The following is a 20,803-nucleotide window of genomic DNA, read 5'->3' as shown; positions in this document are numbered from 1 at the left end:
GCCACCTTTGTCCCCGTTGGGGATGTGGCAGCGCCGGCGGGCCTGGTGCGAGCGGGGCCGGGGCAGCGGCCGGAGGTGCCGGAGCAGCCCGAGCGGCGCCCGCCGCGCCGTTATGCGGGAGGCGGCCCGGAGCGACGGGGAAAGGGGGACGGGCAGGGAACAGAGGGGGACGGGAGGGGGAAAGGAGGGGAGGGGAAGGGTCCGCCGCGCCCGCCCGCAGCCCGAGGCCCCGCTGCCCGCGCCCGTCCCGCCCCGGCACTCACGTCGAGAGCTTCCTGGTCCAGAAGAGCCCGCCGGGCCAGAGCTCCTGCAGCTGCACGGCGCGGGCCAGGTTGCCCTTGATGTGCTGGAGGAAGCGGGCGGCCTCGGCCTCCAGGCGCTCGCCGTAGGGCAGCAGCTTGTTGTAGACGATCTCCTTCTGCGGCGGCCGGGCCATGGTCGGCGCTGCCCGGGAAGGGCCGGTGGTGACCGCGGCCGCCGCGCCCCGCCCGCCCCGCTCCGCTCACTTCCGCCGGAAGGGGCCACGGGGCGGCTCCGGGAGCTCCGGGGGCAGCCGGGACGGGGCAGCGCCGCCGCCGGGACGGGGCAATGTCACCGCCGGGACGGGTCGCGGCGGGGCCGCGGGGCAGCCCCTGCGCGGGGGAGGCGGCGGCGGAGGGGCCGCGCCGCCCGCCCGCCCGGGCTCGGCGTCCGCGCTCGGCGCTCCGCGGGTGGTTCCGAAGCCCTTCGCCGTGTGGAGCTGCCGCCGCCCGCCCGCGTAATTCGGGGAGAACAGACACCCCCCCACCACCGGCTGCGCGCCCGAAAACCCCGGTGCGAGGCGGGGACGCGCTGGGGATGAGCCGCCGTCCCCGGAGGAGCTCGGGGCAGCACTGGGGAGCGCTCGGGTGACACGGCCCTGCCGGGTCACAGGTCGCGCTCGATGAGCTCACGGGTCTCTCTCCCGGCCTAATTGATGCGGTGATTCCGTAATTAGCCCCGCGGTTTGATAGCAGATTGCGCGGCCGCCTAAGAGGCTTATTTGAAATAATAACGCCAGGCGGGAGGGCAGAGCTCGCCCGCGGGCCGTGGGTGTGGGATAAACGCTGATGGATATGTGATAACGCCGCCGGTACCGCTGATAGCTGTTATCTCCAGCTGTCCTCGGTGGAATTGTTAATTGAATTTCCCCTCAAGAATTACATCGCGGCCATACAACAGCTGCAAACTGATTAGATTTAAAGCTACTGACAAGGGCAAATCCTGTTTTATGATCTTTATGCTCAAACTAGCTCTGCTTAAAATTAAAAAAAAAAATAAAATAAGGCTAACTAAATGCTGGAACACGTTAGGGGGAGGAGAGATGCCCCGGGAAACCTAAATATGACAAGCAAAGGCATCATCACGGCATTTTCCTGAGGAGTGCACTCGCACCATCTGTGCTTCTCACCCTCCTAGACCTGTGCTTTTAATAAAGGGAGCTCAATAATTTTGTTCAGTGTCCCAGACTTTTGAAACACCCCTCCGTTCCTAAAAGAACTTGTATCACGTGATCCTGGAGATTACATATCAACTTTTACATGATTACAAAATAGCTGGACTTTGTTATCGATTTTGTTGTGATTTGGAGGGTGTTTGCTGCCATCTTTCACGGGGACTTTACGATTCTGTTGCCCCATATCTACATGAGGCAAAACAATTCCCTGCCCTTTCCTGGCCTCAGTTACAAATGAAACTTGATCATGGTCAAATTTCTGTGGGGATAAAGAACACCTTGGTTTAGTGTTTTGCTGGTGAAAACAACAGGCAAAATTAATATGAAATGAGTAGTTTTATCACCAATTCACACAAGGATAAATTGGATAACTGACCCAGAAGCTGTAATAAAAGCCCAATATCTGTGGATAAGTGAAAATATACCTGTATTGAAACTGAAAAGTCTAAAATTACCTATTTTCTGTCACTCACACTCAATTCTTAATATTTAATATGTAATTGCAGTGGTGATTTGTTCGAACAGACATTTCCAGTGGGGGGAGTGTTTTGTAAATTTGAGGCAGGTAAAGTTTGTTTGGACTTGGAGGAAAATAAAATCCAAATTATACTCCAATTTTCTGCAATTGAAGTTGGCAGATACAGAAGGAACTTCAAAGCTGCATTCTGTTGCTTCATAGCCACGTTATAAAAAAATACTCCTCCCCTTTCTGACTCAGGTTGATTTTTCACACATTTTGGAGTATTTTGCAATGTGAGTGAGCACCTCTGGCCTCAGGGAGCATATTTTGTCTGAACCAACAAGCCACCTCCTCACCTGTGACCTCAGACACACAAGTGCCTTCCACCAGAATGAAACACCTTTTGGGGGAAAACATGCCAAGTGTACACTGCAGACTGTCATCCTACTAACTCCTCCTTCTCAGGAATATGACTCCTCTTTTCAGAGTTTGAAACAAGAGAAAAGGAGATTCCTAGTCTACAATAGTAAGCAGACATACAGTACTTGCATTTTGAATGTATTTCCTGCATATTGATCAATTTAATAATTATATTTAATAATTATTTTTAAAGTATCCTTTCCCCCTCTTTGTTATGCTGCCATTCTGCTTTATAAAGTGGGTACAAAAAATGATAAATTTTGCCAAGTGAGTCAAAAATAAACATGTTCTTGGAGTTTGCAATGTGTTTTGGCTGCAGCAGTGCGTGAGAGCACATTTGGTTCCCAAGTCACGTGAGGGAGGACGGGCCTCTCACAACACAGGACCTGTCTGTGCTTCTTGCATCAACAGCTTTTTTTCCTCTCTTATTAAGAGTAGGAGGAAGAATGTGAGTTGCCAGCAACCCAAATATGGTTGCCACCTGTTGGTTTTGGCACCAAATCCTGAGAATTGATGGAGCTGGGCGTTGTGGTTGCGAAGAAAATACAACCTTTCCATTCATGAGCAGTTCTGGGTGGTGACGGTGGCTCGGGGCACACGGGGGGTTGTTGGCACGTTCCCTTCTCGGACGGTGCCCGGGGGAGCCAACACCAGCACTGGCACAGGGATTTGGGAACTTGGCACTCAGCCTTAGCCCTGGTTTCCACTGTCTCAGCTCTCCAGCGGCTGCTTTTCTGATAAAGGTGCCCTGGCACAGTTTTCCCAGAGCAGCTGTGGCTGCCTCATCCCTGGAAGTGTCCAAGGCCAGGTTGGAGCAGCCTGGGATGGTGGAAGGGGTTGGAACTGGAGGATCCTTAAGCTCCCTTCCAACCCAAACCATTCTGTGATGTTACAGTTTGGAAAAGAATAGCCAATCCAACAGGAGCTTCATGTTACCTGTGTCCTACCTGGCCTGGTCTGTGACCCCCCCCAAAATCTCACAAATCCCCATTATAGAAATACAGGGGAATAACTTGCTTTTTGATGAGGATCCCTTTCCCTCATCCCAGTGTTGCTAAATTGTTCAGTCACCCAAAGCTGGCACTGAAAGGTGCCAAAGGGACAACTTAGAAACACGCCTATTACATAAAGTTCTATTTTACAGAGAATTTGTCTATTTGGGGGATGAGGACAAGAATGATTTCAGCATCTGAACGAGGTGCCAAGGAACTTGAGCTTCCTGTGTAGTATGGGACAGAAATAGGCTCTTCTAAAGCGTGATTCAGAGGAACTAATTTTAGGTCCCTAAAATGGGGCTGCCAAAATACTCTATGACATGTTTCAAGTTGGATGGGGAGGTGGGTTCAGTGTCACCTACAGCACAGAGGCTGAACATTGGGCTGTTTCTGCAATGCCTGGTTAAATCTATATGTTCTAATAAAAGTGGAACATTTCTCATTTCAGCCTCTGCTGAGCAGAAATAAGAGGCACTTAGGAAGGGGTTAAAGTGTTATTATGGGCACCTACATGATTTGTAAAACTTTACTGCATAGACAAGGCTGAGAAAATATGTGCAACACTGTTATCCTGCACTTTACATTCCCAGTGGTTCATCCACCCTCAGTTATATCCATTCACAAGATGCTGTTTGGCCTCCACTCTTTCCCAACTGAAGTTAGTGGGTTACTGTTCTTACAATGGACACTCACTGCTTGTACAAAAACAGGACCTAAATCCTCCTTGGGGAAATAAATTAATTTGCAGCAAAGCTTGTTTTCCCTCTCCACTTCCTGGATTTGTTCTCTTTGGGTGCCTTATTGCCCAAGATTTGGAAAGCAAAATTGTCTCAAATCCACACAAGAGAATCTGCCTTTGACAGTCTGTTTCCTCCACATGTCTGAAACTCCCAAAGATATCCCTGGAAACTATTGTGCCTGCAGGGAGAAAAAAGCAAGAGGCTTGAGCCTCATTATGAGAGGCTCCTTCCAAATTACTCACAGCCATTTGAAATACATAATAATTCCCTGGACACGACAGAAATGCAGCCAATTTTGGGGAAAGAGACATTACTTTTTTTTTTCCCCTTTTCCTTTTGAGCCACTGAGATGGATTTTTGTGCCTCACTGTCTTGCCAAACAGAAACCAGCTGCAGAGGAGCATGTGATGACAGTGAACTCCCAAAGGTCAATCCTAGGGATTCTGCTGTTCTAGGAAATCAAGGAAGCACAGTCCCTTGGCAGCCTGCAGTCACTCACACACAAACTGCTCCTTATGGACTGGGGTGTTCCAAGCAGCTGCCTGTGTTTGCCAGAGCAGGATTGTGACACACTTTACCCAAGTGCTTGGGTAGCTGATGGTATTTATTGTTTTTTTCAGTGGCCAGTGTGTCTGTTGCAGCTTCATTTGCAGTTCCCAGTCCTCCAGTTTTGTCTGTTTATAATCAAGAGGAGACATTGGTAATGTCTATTAAAGGAAAAAAAACCATATAATATTTGTTCTCCCAAGCCAGGATAAATCAAATAACAGGCAAAACCCTTTGCTCAGGTTTCCAGCCTTGTTTCCAGCAGCATTCAGCACAAATCACTGCTGTGTTTATCACGGCCTTAACTCCAGTGGTTGTTCAGGCTTTGATTGTTTGGGTGGATTGAGTGTGCACTGTTTGGACGTGTGGATCAGAAGTATTTAAATATTTATGAATTCTGGAAGAGGAGCAAGCTCACTTAAACATTCCCTTAAGCAATCAATCCTTTCTCTCCTGCTAAAGAATTACTTATCCTTTGCTCCGGGTTTTGTGCCTGGAATCTGCACGGGAGACTTCCTGGCACGTTTCTATAAAGCAGCAGCTTCTCTCCTGGGATGTTATGGAGAGACACCCAGCAGATTAACAGCCCTCTGAGAGGATCACATGGAGCAAACTCAGAGCTATCCAGGATTCATTTGGGCTAACGTGGCATGTTGTTTATGCCCATGTCCCAGTAATGTGGGGATAATAACTGTAATTGTGTCGGGGGCGTGATTATGGCAATGCCAGTCCTGCTGACTAACACTGAGACTCAAGGAACTCTAAAGTGGTTTATTATTGTCTCAGGTGTCCCATTAAGAAGAGCTCAAGGTGAAACAATGACTGTAAATTAACAGCCTTGGAAATATAACTGTCAGAAAGGCTGTTTAGGGTAGAAGGAATGTTCCAATTAAAGAACGCTGCAGGCCTGTAAATTCAGAGGAACCCCAGGGAGAGGGAAAAGTCTCTTTTGCCACGTTTGCCTGTTGTTGCTTTGAGGCCAAGCCCGGTGGAAAACTGGTTTAGTCCAAAGCCAGGTTTAGTCCAAAGCCAGGTTTAGTCCAAAGCCATCAGCTGCCCTTCTGCTGGGCAAAGTACCAAGAACTGGGGGAAAGAACCAAGGGGGTTTAAAAATTCAAGTGAGAAAGACAATCTGCCTGGAACAAAAAGAGCAGAAAAAAACAGCTTGTAATCTGCAGAAAGGGCTCTGCAGGACAATCCGGTGGGCGTCGACTGTTGATGTGATACCACTATCTCCAACCCCCACGTGTTTTCCTGCTCAGTATCATTGCAAGGGACGGATGCAGAACCTGATTCATGCTTGCCTGGCCTTGCCAAATGCACTCCCAAATCCTGTAACCGTGCTCTGAATTAATCTGCTTACCCAAAAGACATAGCTGGGGAAACGGTTGTCCTTGGAGATTCCAGCTCCCTTCGCCCGGGAAAGATGGAGCCATCAGCATTTCTGGAATGGCGTTAGCAGGAGGCTTGACAGGCTCTGAAACTAGAAGAAACTGGGTCAGAGTCACCCTGGTTCTCCCCAGATATCCCCAGCAAACGACCTGATGCCATCACACCTCTGCACAGAAGGTATGGTGGCATCCACCAGCTCTCCAGGAGCTTCTCACGGAGCAGCTGGTACCATCAGGGTGGCTTTGTTTAGTATTTCCTCTTGGCTGCCTCATCGGGACTCTTTAAAACTTGAATATTCCCTCAGATATTCTATTTTCTCTCTGGGCTCCCGGGCTCTGTGCCTTTTTCTCTCTCCAGGCCCTGCAAACGTTTATTTTCTCCAGGACAGCTTTCAGTTTCTTTCAGACTGACCTCAGCCTTTGCTGCGGAAGTGTGCGAGGACATTTTCCTGTGACAAGACTAAAAGTGAGAACTAAAGATTAAGAACTGGCTGTGCACACAATCTTACTTCCCTCCTGCATATTCTCCCTTTGCTTCAGTTCACAGGCAGACATCCTGAGTCATGGGCTATTTCGTTGTGCTTAATAGTGCTAAATTGGTTTTCCAACCCCTCATTCATCTGCTTTTTAAGCTCATTATGTTCTGGCATCGTGTTCTGCAGCCACAATTTCTGATTCATGCACAGTGGGAAAAGTTGTTCCCTTTTGATTGTCATAAAATTTTTATCTGGTGATTTTTATTTTTTTTTGGATGCCATGAGTTTTCCTATGGGAGAAATAACGAGGCCTCTTCACCATCCATGATTACATAGACCACAAAAATCACAGCCAAGAGAATCTTCCTTTGTCCAGATGCTGATTTTCACCAAATTCATCACAAGTTAATGTCTTTATAACATACTTTTGGCTGGAGTTCATCAGCAGATTCAAACTTGGAGAACGATATGGGAGCTTCTTCAGGGAAGAACTGTGATTCTTACCCATGTCCTCTTCCTGGTGCCAGGTCCTGCACCAGGGAATTATGGACCAGCAGGACCATGTGAAACCCTGTAATAACAGTAGAGAGCTCATTTTGTCCACTTCAACACAAATTGTCACTTAAGCCTTTGGAGTTATCCAGTTCCAAGTACTGGAGTAGAAGTCAGTTCAGTGAGACTGATGGCACAGGCTGCAGTGATACAGTTCAAGATCCCAAAATACTAATTAGGGTTTCTCTTTGTCGCTTGTGAGAAGAAATAAAGGTCTGATGCAGTTAAGGAGAATGAATCAAATGGTTTCACAGAGCAGCAGAATGTAATAGCTGTCAACCCACCTCCCTGAGAAACCATTCCTTTACCAGCCCACGCTCTTTTGTGCATTCTTAGATCTTTTGTAGAGCCCTAAATCCTCCCCATATCTGACAGTATTGTTCTGGCAGCTGTGGGAAGGGTGATGCCTACATTTCCTACATTTCAAGGGGAACAAAGAACTCACTGCCTTAAATGACCACATCTCCTCCTCGTCCTCAGCAGGTTGTGCAAGGAGGGAAAAATATAAGTTTCAGCAGCACCTCAGTGTGCTCCTCAAATTTTAATGAGTTTCCTGTGAATGGGTATTGCATAAATCAAATGTCAGACGAATCTCCTGCTTTCCTATCAAACCAGGTGATTAAGGCTTCGAATGTTCTCCTTCTAAATGTAAGAGGGAATTTCAACATTGTTTGCATGCAGAATAAACTTTCCCTGAATAACATTACTCCTGCCTGTTTGTTAGTTCAGAATCTAATTTATGTAAAACACCCAGGTCTTGGATTCACAGAATCAAAGTATTATTAGGGTTTAATTGTCCCTTTGTTCACAAACTGCTTACAAAGTTGGCTTTACATAAAATAACAATAAGTTACACTTATCCTCTGTAATGCCATTATCCCCACTAAATTTCAATCCTTTAAAATGAAGTCATTTAAATGGAGGCATTACAGTAGGTAAGTCTGTGTTTAGATTTAATCACCAAACCAAGACTGACTTGACCCTTTATGCCAGCAGAGGACTGACAGATTTACCCCCAAGTTACATCTGCTTCTCAATGCTTTAGGACTCAATAATTTATCAGTCACATTTCTGTTTGATATGAATTCCTTTTGCCACAGGACACATCAATTCACATGCTCATGTTTTAATTACCAACACTTTATGGGTTAAGGGAACTTACAAGTGATGATGCAACTTTCCAGGGTTGATTTCCTTATAGTAAGTATTTATTATTACCTAGTGGTTTAGCTCCTTATTATGATTTCAGATTAAAATTTTACTACTTACCTGAAGAGTCTTTCTTTTTATGTATCAGTGAAAACTTTTAAAAGCTTAATTTAGACTGAAAAAATCTGCACATTGTTTTCATGTGCTTTTGTTGGTGGAGGTTTAGGGTTTGTTGCCTTAGAGGAGTGTGAAAAAGTGTTAAGCAAACCAAGGACTTTGACAAGGCAACGATAAAAACATGTTGAAAAGTGAACAGAAGTTGAGTTTCATCAAATATTCATATATTTAGAAGATGTCAAACAAAATTATCGAGCTGTGAATAGGGTCACAAGCAGAAGAACTTTGGGCATTGCTACTCTAACTTAAAAAGTAAAAGCTCCTTTCAGAGAAACAGACAGTTGACAGGACTTTGTGCCCTAGACAGAATCAGGATATAACACAAAAATAAACCCAAACTAACGCAAAATCTACACCACGTAGTCTGGCCCCAGGAAAACAAGGGGCTCACAATTTTGTGTCTGTCACCAGAGAACTCGGGTGACTTTATGTAAGCAGCCCAGGATTTTGGAGCAGGAGAGGGACAAATTTAGGTCCCTGCACACAAAGTTTGGCTGCAGCCCTGCCACCTGATCTGTGTGGGCAGGACTCTCCCCCTGCACACGCTGCACTTGCCTGAGTGGGCTGCACAGGTGGGGTCCCTCCCACATGGATCAGGTTCCTGTCTCACAAACGGATCACGGGACAAGTGTTGTAACAGGTCACCTGCCTGTGCCATGGGCACGCTGTGGATTCACCTGTGGCGTCATCAATCACTCACCCAAGCCAGCACTGCAACAATTGTTGTTTGTTGTCTGCCCATTATTACTGCCCCATTGTTATTTTTTATTTGTCCAGAAGGTGATCAAGTCCTCTTTCGAAAGCAAACACAGTATTTCTTTCAACCTTTCCTTTGACGTTTTTCTTTGGGCCACACAGCAATGATTGAAACATAAGTAACCAGGTAGATCCTCCTCAAAGGTTTTATGAAATTTATGGGCTTGAATTTAAATTTTCACAGTTCTACTGCACAGAGTAAGTTTTCATTTATCCTACAGTTAAAGAACACAATTCCCTCCTGTGTTGTTCTGCTTTAACATGAGATTTCATTTTCACCAGGCACTACTTTATTTTGTGGCTTATTAACTTAGGTCCAGACGCTTTCTTTTAACAGACCCCCTTTTCCTACACAGTGCTCAGACTCTCTATGGTATAGGAATATAAAGCCTCAAGCTTGACTTGAGTTGACACTTTTACATCCATTCCACTTGGTTTTTAATTCCCTCTAGGTGAGCTGACTCATGGCTACTGGCAGCAGTGCTGGCAGACCCCTTACAGGGGTCCCTTACAGCACCAGGAACACTCCCTTGTCTGGTGCTAAAGCTTATGGAGTAAAAGTTATTTTATGTTTATTTTTGCACAGGCATAACATTTCTATTCAGCAATCCTGAAAAAAAATATTGTTTTATATCTTAGACTGAAGAAGGCAGACTAAAGCTCTCTAAGAAGCCCTCTGTGAGTTTGCCCTGCACTTCAGGCTTCCAAATCTTATCTTTAGTGCTGGAAAGAAGAAAGTTACTGATAACCAGTGAACTGCACAAAAAAAATTGGGAGGTTAAGCCTTCAAAGGGTTTTCAGTGTATTTAGATGTGATGTAAATAAGGACTGCAAAAAAGGCCCTGAAGAAGCTTGTGCAGCTTTGAAGCAGAGTCAGCAATCCTATTAACTTTCATTCAGAAATAAAGTTATGGGAGATAATGCAACTTAGGAGAGGAAAACACCATAGAGGAACAAGGAAAAGAGGAAGGGAAGAAGTTTATAATTTTGCTTGAAAAAGAAAACATCAAAGAAGGGCAGTGCATTATCTTGAAGGGAAGAAAATAAAAACTGATGTGCAATAGAGTTTGTAAAAAAGAAGTAGAAAAAAAAGAAGGTGAAAACACCAAACTAAGCTTACATAGCTTAGGTCTAATCTCCCCAACCAGCCTCACCTGGACCCACTCAGCCTCACCTGGACCCAACCAGCCTCACCTGGACCCAACCAGCCTCACCTGGGGCCTGACCACACCCCCTCTGCCCCTTGGTGCAGGAGCTGTATTTAAGCTCAGGGCTGAGCAGAGCTGTTCCTTGGGAGTCCCAGGCAGGCTTGTCTTTGGTGCAGTTCTCAGCTTTTCCTCTTGGCTGGACCCTGCCTGGAAGTTGTAGCTGTGTTTCCAGCCCAGCCTTCTGCTCCTGGAGGGATCCTGCTGCCACCCCCTGGCTCTGTCTGCCCAGGTACTGTGAGACTGTTGTTACTGCTGTGCTGAGGTTGCTCCTTGCATTGCTGTGTTTGTGCTATTCCCTAATGTTTGGCTGTAACGGCACTATTATAAGTTTATGGTGTTTTCCAATAATAATATTTCTTGTTATGCCCTTTTTTTTATGCAACACTGTGGGTAAATATTTCTGTGCTTGGAGTTTTGGAAGGAATTTTTTACAGGTTTAATGCTCAGAGGAGGAGCAGTAGTGAAATTAGTCCTGCTTACAGTTGAGTTTTCCCAATTGTACAAAGCTTACCAGGGAACTCCCTGTTCTAGGCAGCTTCCAGAACAGAGGAACCCTTGTGTATGAGCTGAAGTTGTAGCAGTAGTTGTTCCTTGATAACACTGTGCTGAAAGTCAATCTGTGTATCAGAGGTGAGAATACAAAGCAGTGTCTTCTGCAAGAGGCAGAAGAATAAAAGCTGGTTAGCCCAGACCTGAATCACTAAGTGATCAGAACAGAAAAAGTGAAATTGCTGAGGTGAAATGAGAGAGGAATCTTAAAGAAGGAATTGCTGTGAGTGTAGTAAAGGCCTGGGCAAATTAGCACCACCATGATGTTGGAATTTACTGCAGCCTGGAATTTCTCACTCAGATTGGTTGTGACTGTTGCTGTTTTGCTTTAGTAACAAATAGGTTACCCTGATTTACCGAGTAGCAACAGGGAAGCTGGCAGCACTCTGAGACTCTGGGGTTCTATCTCTGTGTTATTGCAGCACAAATTCTGTCCATCCCAAAATACAGTTTGTTTGTTGCAGGTTCATAATTGTTTGCATTCTTCTGCAATATAATCAAAGAGTGTGTCCTGTGCCTCAACAGCTGGAGCTGTTTAGGACTCTTACAGTTGGTAGTAGCTTTAGGATGATGCTCCTTAAGCCAGTGTTGCCACTGTAGAATAAACACCTGGAAGTGGGGAAGGGAATTCAAAGCTTCATGCAGACTGTCTGCATTTCTTGGTAGTGTGTGCTAAAGCTTTTGTGTTAATTAAGGCATTTGAATAGTGTTTGATTACTAATATTGATTACTTTGGCTGTAAATTATGAAATGTTTCTAAGTCTCATCTTTTGGAGCTCTTCAGGCTCTGCTACTTGCCATGAAATAACGACAAACATGAGCTTGTCTGGGGGAAAGGTGGTGAGATGTTCTTTGTGGTGTAATTAGGCTGCTATTGTAAATCTATTTTTTACCTGTCTTGCTCTTCACTGCTGCCAGATGGCAGCAAATTACAAAGCGTTTTCTGTTTGTTCTGTGTCCCGTTGTTCTTTCTGTCAAATCCTCCTCTTTCAAAACAAAATGGTGCTGATTCCACACTAGTGAAATGTATGGCCCCTGTAAAAGGTAGGGGTTTAATCTATCATATTTTTAATGATAAAACTTTGTCTGTTGTGTTCCTATTTGCTGTGACACTGGAAGTTTTCTGATTTATGTGAATATTTGCATTCTGTGCTGAATTGGGTGGTTGTTTATCTAGTTAACTGGTGTGTCTTGAAAAAGTAATTTTATTATTTCTCTAGAGCTTTACGTATTTTTAGCCTCCCTCTAGTGTTGAGATCCAAACCTGTGAACAGTTTGGGTTCCGCTGCATTGCTGTAGGACAGAAGTTTGTGTGTGGAAGGGAATTGCTTAATGGGGAAAGCAAATAAAATTATTATTTTTATTGTGAAGTTGCCTTTACCTGCTGAGTAGGAGAAGGTTGAGTTTATCTTAGGCTGGTTAAATGCTGTTTCTCTGAAGAAATGATGCCTGGAAAAAATACAAACCTCAGTTCAGTTGCTTCCAACTATCACTTTTTGCAAGGGTACACAGGGAGATTGTTGGGAGTTATAAAAAAATCCTTCAGGGTTTTATTTTCTCAACAGAGAAAGAGTGAGGGTAAAACTTTCCTTTTGTGGATGGGCAATTATTAGTGCATGTTCTGCCAACTCCTTCCCCTCCAGGAATTGTTTCAAAACTGGACTCGGGTAAAGAGAAGGTGGCTTTGCACAGGAAACGGTGTTACACTTTCCAGTGAAGAGATTTATGTGTGATTTGTAGTCACTTTCTTCTGTTTTGTGTTTTTAAAGTGAAGTTGCTTACCTTGGGCTGCAAAATATTTACAAACCCTGAGAAATCTGTTGTTTTCCTAGAGGAAGTTTCTATTTTCTGAAAAGTTCTTCAATAACCTCTAAATATTTAGTAAACTCCATGTGCTGGTGCCACTGCTCTGGTTAATTTAGTGCAGAAAATTGACTGTGTGGGAAATCAGAGTTTGGTTTCCATTTGCTGGGATACTCTTTCATTTAAAAACACTCAGAGCAAATAAGTTGTTTTCAGTTTCTACTGCTTTGTGTCATGCTGGAAATCAATGTTTTCCTCTGATGTGGGAATAATGTGGCAATGCTGAAGTTGAAGTATGGGTTATTAAATTAGGGATTCTAGAACCTCCCTCTAGTGTTGAGATCCAAACCTGTGAACAGTTTGGGTTCTGCTGCATTGCTGTAGGACAAAAAGTTGCATGTGGAAGGGAGTTGCTTAATGGGGAAAGCAAATAAAATTATTTTGATTTGTATTGTAAAGTCACAGTTAACTTGCCTTTACCTGCTGATTAAGAGAAGGTCGAGTTTATTGGTTAAATGTTGATTCTAGTGTAAAATTCTGCCTGAAAACCCTTTTTTTTAAAAAAGCAAATATGGGGGGAAGAGTTAAAATGCAAGCAGCCATAGAACACTGGAGAAAAACCTTTGTGGTGTTCGGTTGCAGGCTCAGCTTACTAAATAACCAGGTTTTGACTTTGCTTTTGCACATGTGGCGTATAAATAAAAGAAATTACGTGGTGACACTTCTGGAGAGGTTTGCTAATGAAAACTGGAAGTTGGGTGAATAGTTTGCATGGGGTGAGTTTTCCGTCTCAAAGATCTGCTGCTCCAGCACAAGGGTTGAATAGGGAATAGAAATGGGCTGATAAATCTCTGGCTGAAGGTTTAAGTCATGTGGAGATGTGAGGGAGGTCTGTCACGCAGCTTTGATGGGGACGGATGCCAAAGATAAACTCAGGGTATTTTTGCAGTGTTTTAGCTGTGTTTCCACATTATCAGGCAAAATTACCTCAGTTCAGCCACGTATGGAGAACACTTTGTCTGGATGATTCCTGTAAATCCCTGAAAAAGCTTAATACCGTTTACCTGCGCGCTGGATGCTTGAGGTGGTAACTTCAAGTGAGTGAATACGCGGCAGCGTCAGCCCTGGAACTGGAGACGGTGATGTTAAAACTGTTCTCTCAAGGTATTTCTCATCTCAAACGGAAGCAAGAATAACGTGAGGGCTCTGAAGGATCGCACCGCACGCTGCGGCCGCTCGGGGGCTGTGGCTGCCCCTCAGGGGACCCTCACGGCGGGAGCGGTTTCCCGCCCTCGGTCCGTGAGGAGTTCTCCCTCCATTCCCAGGACGAGCGCTGTCACTCCTCGCTGTTAGGTGTTCCCCCCTCACGGAGGAACCGGTGTCTCCCTCCCTGCCAGGGCTCGGTTCGGAGGTGCCCCGACTCCCCCTCCCCTCACGTTCCCGTGAGGCGGCCGCCGACGCGGGAAGGTTGAGCCTCGCGCGCTCCCGTCCGGGCGCCGCCGGCCCGCGGAGCACCGGGCACCCGCCGCAGCCGCCTCTTCCTCCGGCGCTGCCATGTCCGCCCTGGCCAAAGCCTCCGGCGCGCTCAAGTCGGTGGATTACGAAGTGTTCGGGCGAGTGCAAGGTAATGGCGGGCTAAGGGCGAGGTGCGCTGAGGGGGGCGAGGGGCTCTCCCCGGTGAGGCGGCGGTGGGACCGCGCATGCGCGAGGCTCGAGCGCCCTGAGGGGAGAGGCGGGACCGGCAGCCCCGGCTCGTCCCCGTGGGACGGGAAAGGGTAAAAAAATAAAAAAATTTAAAAAAAAAAAAAAGGAAAAAAAAAAGTTGTGAGTGCTCCCCAGCTCTAAAACTCGGCTCCCCCCAAAGCACAGGCGGTTCTATGCGGAGCAGTTCCCAATAACCGCGTTTGCGCTCGTGGCTTCTGTCGGCGCGGTTGTGTGGGAAAGCCCCCCCCCATTCACACACTGCGGCGTCTTCATAAACATTAAATGTATCAATGGAGACAATCGTTTGCCGAAGGCCAGCGTGTTCCTAAGTTGCGTACAGTTTGTGTAGCGTTAATTTCGCAACCGTTCTGCAATTGATAAAATACCACGAATAACTACGATAGTGTGATGAAACGCCACAAATGACTTGTATGCAGCTTACTGCCCTTCTGTATCAAGCGAAATTCCTACAAGTAGCATGCTTTCGAATAACTTTAATACTTCTATTATCTTAATACTTATTTTCTTTCTGTTCTAGGTGTTTGTTTCAGGATGGTAAGGCAATACTGGATTTACCAGCTGTACTTTACAGTATAATATTTCCAGTGCTAAAAATACGGCAGCAGGTCTGTACAGTGTAAATATATCCAACCTGAACTTTGAGTTCTAGGTTAGATGGCTAAGTACTGCGAGTTGATCTAAAAGGAGAAAAACGGTTTTATATTAAAATGGGTTTTTAAAAGCTTATTAATGTGTAGTTTGTGCAGTATCTAAAGAATGTGTTTGGATTACTTATAACAACAAAAATGTTGCAACACATTGATCTTTAGAGAGGTTAAATCTGAAGTTTTCGATATTGGCTCCTGAAACAAGGATTTCCAGTTAAATTTTTTTAAAATGGTTATTTAGTACTTGTATTTAAGGAGACTTAGTGTGTGTCCTTGGAAAAATGTGCTACAAATAAACACTCTGTGGCTCACACCCCAGGTAAGTGTCTCCACCAGCTCTGAACATGCAGCAGGTAGTTTTACATTTCACAGAAACCCAGGAAACAATAGGACACATTTCAAATAAGAGCAGTTTTTGGTCTGAAAATAGTGGACAATGCTTAATATTAAACATAAAAATTTTATTTATAGGTTCTATGTATTGTGAAATAGTGCCAAATGGAAATGAATAGAGGATTACAGTAGATGTGTCTTGAATTTAATTATTCTATCAAGTGGGAAACTAAGTCTAAGCCTGCTTTGCCTCACAGTCCTCTTGAAAAACACTCTTTACAGTTAGCAATGCTTTTTTTTCCCTTGGCTAAATCTCCCCAAAACATATTTTCTCTTTTGAAGTGGAGTCATATTAACGTGAAGTTTGGCTTTTGACACTAGAATAAGTGTCTCAAGAGGCTGGTAATGCAGTGTGCACTGGAGACACATTCTAAAATGTTTGGTGGTTATTTCTCACCAAAATGTACTGAAAATTGTCGGATCTTGTTGTTAGAGATATTGGGTTGTTCTGTAATACAAGAAAAAAACCATGGGCCAGGTTATCTTATACCTCTTCAGTGTACAAAGAGGAGATACCTTTTAATGCAAATAAATTTATTTATTATTATAAATTAATGCAAATAAAGTTGTGTTATGGCTTTGTGTTTCTATTGTCCTACATTGAAGAAAAATTTAATGGATTTCTGCAAAACAGACTTTCCATTCCCTACCATTTCAGTGTTCAGAGACAAATTATGTTTATATGTTATATGTATTTGAAAAAATGAAAAAGAAGAAAAACTCTCAAGAAACAGGGTACTTGGAAATTGTGGGTTTCATCACAAGGAGTGAGTGACTGGGAAACCAGAATTTGTTGTGATATTGCAAAAATACTAGAAAACCAATATAATTGGATTTCCTGTAGTGCTATTTAGAAATGCAGCAGTTGGGGGTAAGATTTAAAGGGTGAAAGTCAGGTGGAAAGGATTTAAAAGGAAACTGGAGGAAAAGAACTCTGAAATGTGTAAGTGTAGCTAATTTAATGAGTTCAAACACTGGGGTGGTTGCATAGGGAAAGGAGCAGTGATAGGAGCTATGGAAAGGAATGAAGTGGGTGCAAGGGAATGCCGTGGGATTAGCAGAGTTCTTTGTGATCAAAATCTCCTCCTTTTTTGAGAATTGGCTGCTCCTGCTGCAGCTCCAGAGCTGACAGGAATATCTGGATGCCTGAGGATGAGTGTCACCCGTGGATTTTTATTAAGTGTGGCACTTTTTCCACAGTAACAGCTGTGAAAAATGAAAGTGTAGTGCTGGCACTGATTGTCCTCTCTCGTTATTTCCCAAACCAGTACACAGAAGAAGAAGCCAGGAAATTAGGAGTGGTTGGCTGGGTTAAAAACACCAGCCAAGGAACCGTGACAGGCCAAGTTCAGGGCCCAGAAGATAAAGTCAATGCAATGTAAGTATTTTTGTGGTCTCTTTTTTGTTTCTTAGTCTTACTAAAGTCATTTACAGCAGTGTTTTTAATAAAAACTGACAAGTGGATTCATGTGTCAGTAATGTAACAAGTGTTTTCAGCCAGTTTTGGAGGTAAGGAGATACATTCTTTAAGCTTGAAAAATAGTGTATATCATCACCCAGTGTTGCTTTCTAGTGTCACACAGTTGATCAGTGTGTGTCCTAAACATCATCACTTACTGTGAAATGAAGAAAAAGCCTTTATTTGGGGTTTTAATTCATCAAAACTTCTTTAAGAAACACACTGAAGAACTTCTTGAAATGCTTGTTCAGCCTGTACTTGAATCAATTTTATGCAAACTGTGTTTAAATGTTTTCTCCCTGATTTTAAAAAAACCTAATACATAAATACACACTTCAGCCAAGGCCTGTAGTCTCCACCATCTGGAAATAATTTCTTAAGTACTTTGGTGCCTTTAAAAGAATAGGTAATAATTTTCTCTATTAAATTGCCAATTTCTGGAAACTTAAAGCAATCGCTCTGAGGAAATAATGCCTGGAAAAAACACAAAGCCCAATTCAGTTGCTTCCAACTATCACTTTTTGCAAGGGTACACAGGGAGATTGTTGGGAGTTATAAAAAATCCTTCAGGACTTTGTTCTCTCAACAAAGAAAGAGTGAGGGTAAAACTTTCCTTTTGTGGATGGGCAATTATTAGTGCATGTTCTGCCAACTGCTTCCCATCCAGGAATTGCTTCAAAACTGGACTTAGGTAAAGAGAAGGTGGCTTTGCACAGAAAATGGTGTTACACTTTCCAGTGAAGAGATTTATATATGATTTGTAGTCACTTTCTTCTGTTTTGTGTTTTTAATGTGAAGTTGCTTACCTTGTGCTGCAAAATATTTACAAACCCTGAGGAATCTGTCGTTTTCCTAGAGGAAGTTTCTATCTATTTTCTGAAAGAACTTCTTCAATAACCTCTAAATATTTAGTAAACTCCATGTGCTGGTGCCACTGCTCTGGTTAATTTAGTGCACAAAATTGACTGTGTGGGAAATGAGAGTTTTGTTTTTATTTCTTGGGGTACTCTTTCATTTAAAAACACGCCTTCAGAGCAAATAAAAAGTTGTTTTCAGCTGCTGCTTCTTTATTTCATGTTGGACATACAGGCTGCAGGGTAAGATGCAACTTGGGAGGAACTGGAGGACAAACAGACTTAAAATATGATTATAATGAATTACTTTGAAAGGTGCAGTGCAAAATAGTTTCCTTTGGAGCAAACAGCTTGGCAGGGGCATCCTGGCTCTGCAAAAATCAGTGGGAAACTTGAAATAATTGTGGACTTTTGGGGGCCTGGAAAATGTTGCACGTGCAGGAAGTTGTATTGCTGATGGACCATCCAGTTAGTGTTGAATTTTCTGGGCAGTGGTGCTTGGGGAGCTGATTCCTTCTGTGGGGGTAAAATCTTTGTCACACCGAAAACTGGCAAAATGTCCTGACCTCCCCAAGCCTGGGACTGCAGTGGGAATGTCACTGAGCTGCAGGAAGCCCAAGGGATGGATGAAAATGTTTTGATATTATGGGTGTTTTCCATTGTTGTCTTCAGTTCGTTTTTAATGGAATTTTATTTTCTCAGATCCAGGTGAGTTTTGGATGATGTATTTTAGAGGCAATTTTTAATTTTAATTGGGAGGTTGCAGAGTGTTTTGGAAGGTGTTTTTAAGAAGTCTCAAGAACCTTCCTTACCTGTCAGCTTGCTTTAATATCCTGTTTAACTCTAGATGGAGCTGTTGGTTCTGCAAATCCCTTCACCCACCCATGCTCTGTTTGAAGGGATTCTATTTTTAGTCTGCCATGGTAGAATCCATCTTTTTCCTCACTACCTCTTTCCTTGCTGTATTTTATTGTCCTGTTCTGTTTGCTCCACATTGATCACACCCATTATCCTTTGATGCAAAAAGCCCATTTTCAGTGTTTTACCCGTGTGTAAACCAGAGAATACTCAAAGCACAAGAGAAGCAGAGTTGCACCATCCCTAAAACATAATAAATAAGTTTTTATGGTACACTGAAGGCTTTTTTCCCAGGTATGGGCTGATGATAAAAAATGAGGGTAGTTTTTTAGTTCTATTTGGTTTTTTTTCAGTAATATTTACAGCACAGGGATTTTCATTATAGTACCTGTGCTATTTTTTTCCACTTTATTCATTAAATAAGGTTAGAGCCTGTGTAGCCATGGTGGCTGTTGCCATGGCAACCTGCACTGACAGCCTGCAACTCCCTTCCCATGGGGAATTTTTTTGAACTTTGACATATCACTCAGTTATCCATTAAAAAAGGAAGATAAGAGTCTCTGTGGATTGCCAGATTCAGAATTTATGCCAAAAATCCAAGATTTCAAGTCAGGCTGACCCCTTAAAATGTGGAATCTTAGGACATTTTGGACAAGACAGCAAATGTTCTTCCTGTGTCTGTGGGAAAGGCAGGATTCTAATTATAGATGGCTTGTCTTGGAAATCGGCTCTAATTAGGAAATTAATGCTAATTTCATTTGAATGGGGTAATTTTTAATATCAGTGTCAGTTAAGAAGAATTAATATTCATTAAGATTTAACTGGCACAAGACAAATTACTTCAGTGTGTATGTGAATAGAAAAACCTTTTTGCCACATAAAAGGGGAGAAAGAAGCTCTTTTTATGAGTTAATATCACAGCTGTCATTGTTTTTCATTAGTCAGGTGTGTCCAAGGTTCCTTTCTGTACCAACTGACACTGAATATTTTTTTCCTCAGTGTAATTTGTAATTGTTTGCAGAGAACAGCCCCGATGGAATGAAATTGAACTAAATGCCAGTAAAAATTACCCTCCTTATTTAGACTATAACTGGGTTCCTTGAGCAAATTTCTACATCTTAACACCCAATTGCTGTTTGCATGTGAAATGAAGGTATTTTAATCTGTGTTTTTTAGATTTTGTCCATTTTAGGGTTAATTTTAAATATTAAAATATTAAACATAATAATAATATTTTAAAAATTTCTACTCAATCATTTTTTTACATTAATCAGTGCTGATGATTTATAGTAGCAGTCAGATGACAGGAAATGGGATTTTTGTAATTCAGTGTGGCTCCAACTGTAACAAGCACAGGTTTCTTAGCTTTGGTTATACTTTTTGTTTGAAGGCAAAACTAATGTATACTGGAAAACAAAATTGTTAAGGTATAACCTATGTGGGTAATAAAAAGGTAAATGTGACCATCTCTTTCACAGTGAATGCTTGAGGTAATAATTTCTTATCTATGAGTTGTTTATTATTATTTATCTTGTTTATTGCTTAAAACTGACAGTGTAAATTGTGAATTGTGCTAGTTATTGATCCGTAAATTAAATTTACTCAACTGTTGATGATGACCTGGGAAAAAGAACGGGATTAAACCTTGTTCTCTGGGGGTTTTAGCAGTTTAAATTAGATAGATGAACTAATTAGTTTGCTGTAACAACTCTACTCTGATGAAAAGCCAAGGAATGGGCCGGGTAAGTCAGAAGATAGTTTTTTGGGTTTTTTTTTTTTTGTTGCTGACCTCTGCCACAAATAGAAGTGCCCTCCTGGCACAGCTCCTCTCCTTTCCCCTGTGCTGGATCGTCCCTGTGCTCTGAAATGCCACAAACCACGGAAGCTTTTAACCATGGTCAGGTCTCTCTGGATATAGAACAGTGCAAAAAAATGTTTCCTACCCTCCTGTTTCTTCTGCCTTGGGTGACCTTGTAGATTTTTTTTTAATCTAGTAGTTTTTACAGTCATGGTGAATTTGCAGTAGCTCAGTGGGATTGGAATTCTCTATCAAGTATCTGCTTTTTCTGAGCACTTCAGGGCTCACAGTAATATATTTTTATTAAAAAATAATTCTATGATAAACTTATAGTGAAATAACTATTTAGGATTTACCAAATACTGTCTATTAG

General features: G+C 43.2%; 1 protein-coding gene and 1 long non-coding RNA gene across 2 annotated transcripts in view; one reads left to right on the top strand and one right to left on the bottom strand.

Annotated features, from left to right (window-relative positions):
* Positions 1–3,222: 3,222 nt before the first annotated feature.
* Positions 3,223–13,925, bottom strand: LOC113972429. The gene is made up of 4 exons (XR_003535901.1): positions 13,761–13,925; positions 12,275–12,342; positions 5,999–6,112; positions 3,223–4,796 (listed from the first exon to the last, which is right to left on the bottom strand). It is a non-coding gene; the product is annotated as an uncharacterized LOC113972429 (long non-coding RNA).
* A 243-nt stretch (positions 13,926–14,168) lies between these two features.
* ACYP2 (acylphosphatase 2) overlaps positions 14,169–20,803 on the top strand; it is a 31,846-nt gene continuing 25,211 nt past the window's right edge. The window contains exons 1-3 of the mRNA XM_027693479.1: positions 14,169–14,320; positions 14,939–14,955; positions 16,730–16,839. Of these exons, the coding sequence (XP_027549280.1) occupies positions 14,251–14,320; positions 14,939–14,955; positions 16,730–16,839 (197 nt within the window). The 5' untranslated portion in view covers positions 14,169–14,250. The remainder of the gene's footprint in view (positions 14,321–14,938; positions 14,956–16,729; positions 16,840–20,803) is intronic.

The sequence above is a fragment of the Neopelma chrysocephalum genome, unplaced genomic scaffold, assembly GCF_003984885.1.
Source record: "Neopelma chrysocephalum unplaced genomic scaffold, ASM398488v2 Primary Assembly neopelma1_91, whole genome shotgun sequence".
Lineage (NCBI taxonomy): Eukaryota > Metazoa > Chordata > Aves > Passeriformes > Pipridae > Neopelma > Neopelma chrysocephalum.
Note: the sequence above shows the minus strand (reverse complement) of the source record. Positions and strands in the feature narration are given on the sequence as shown.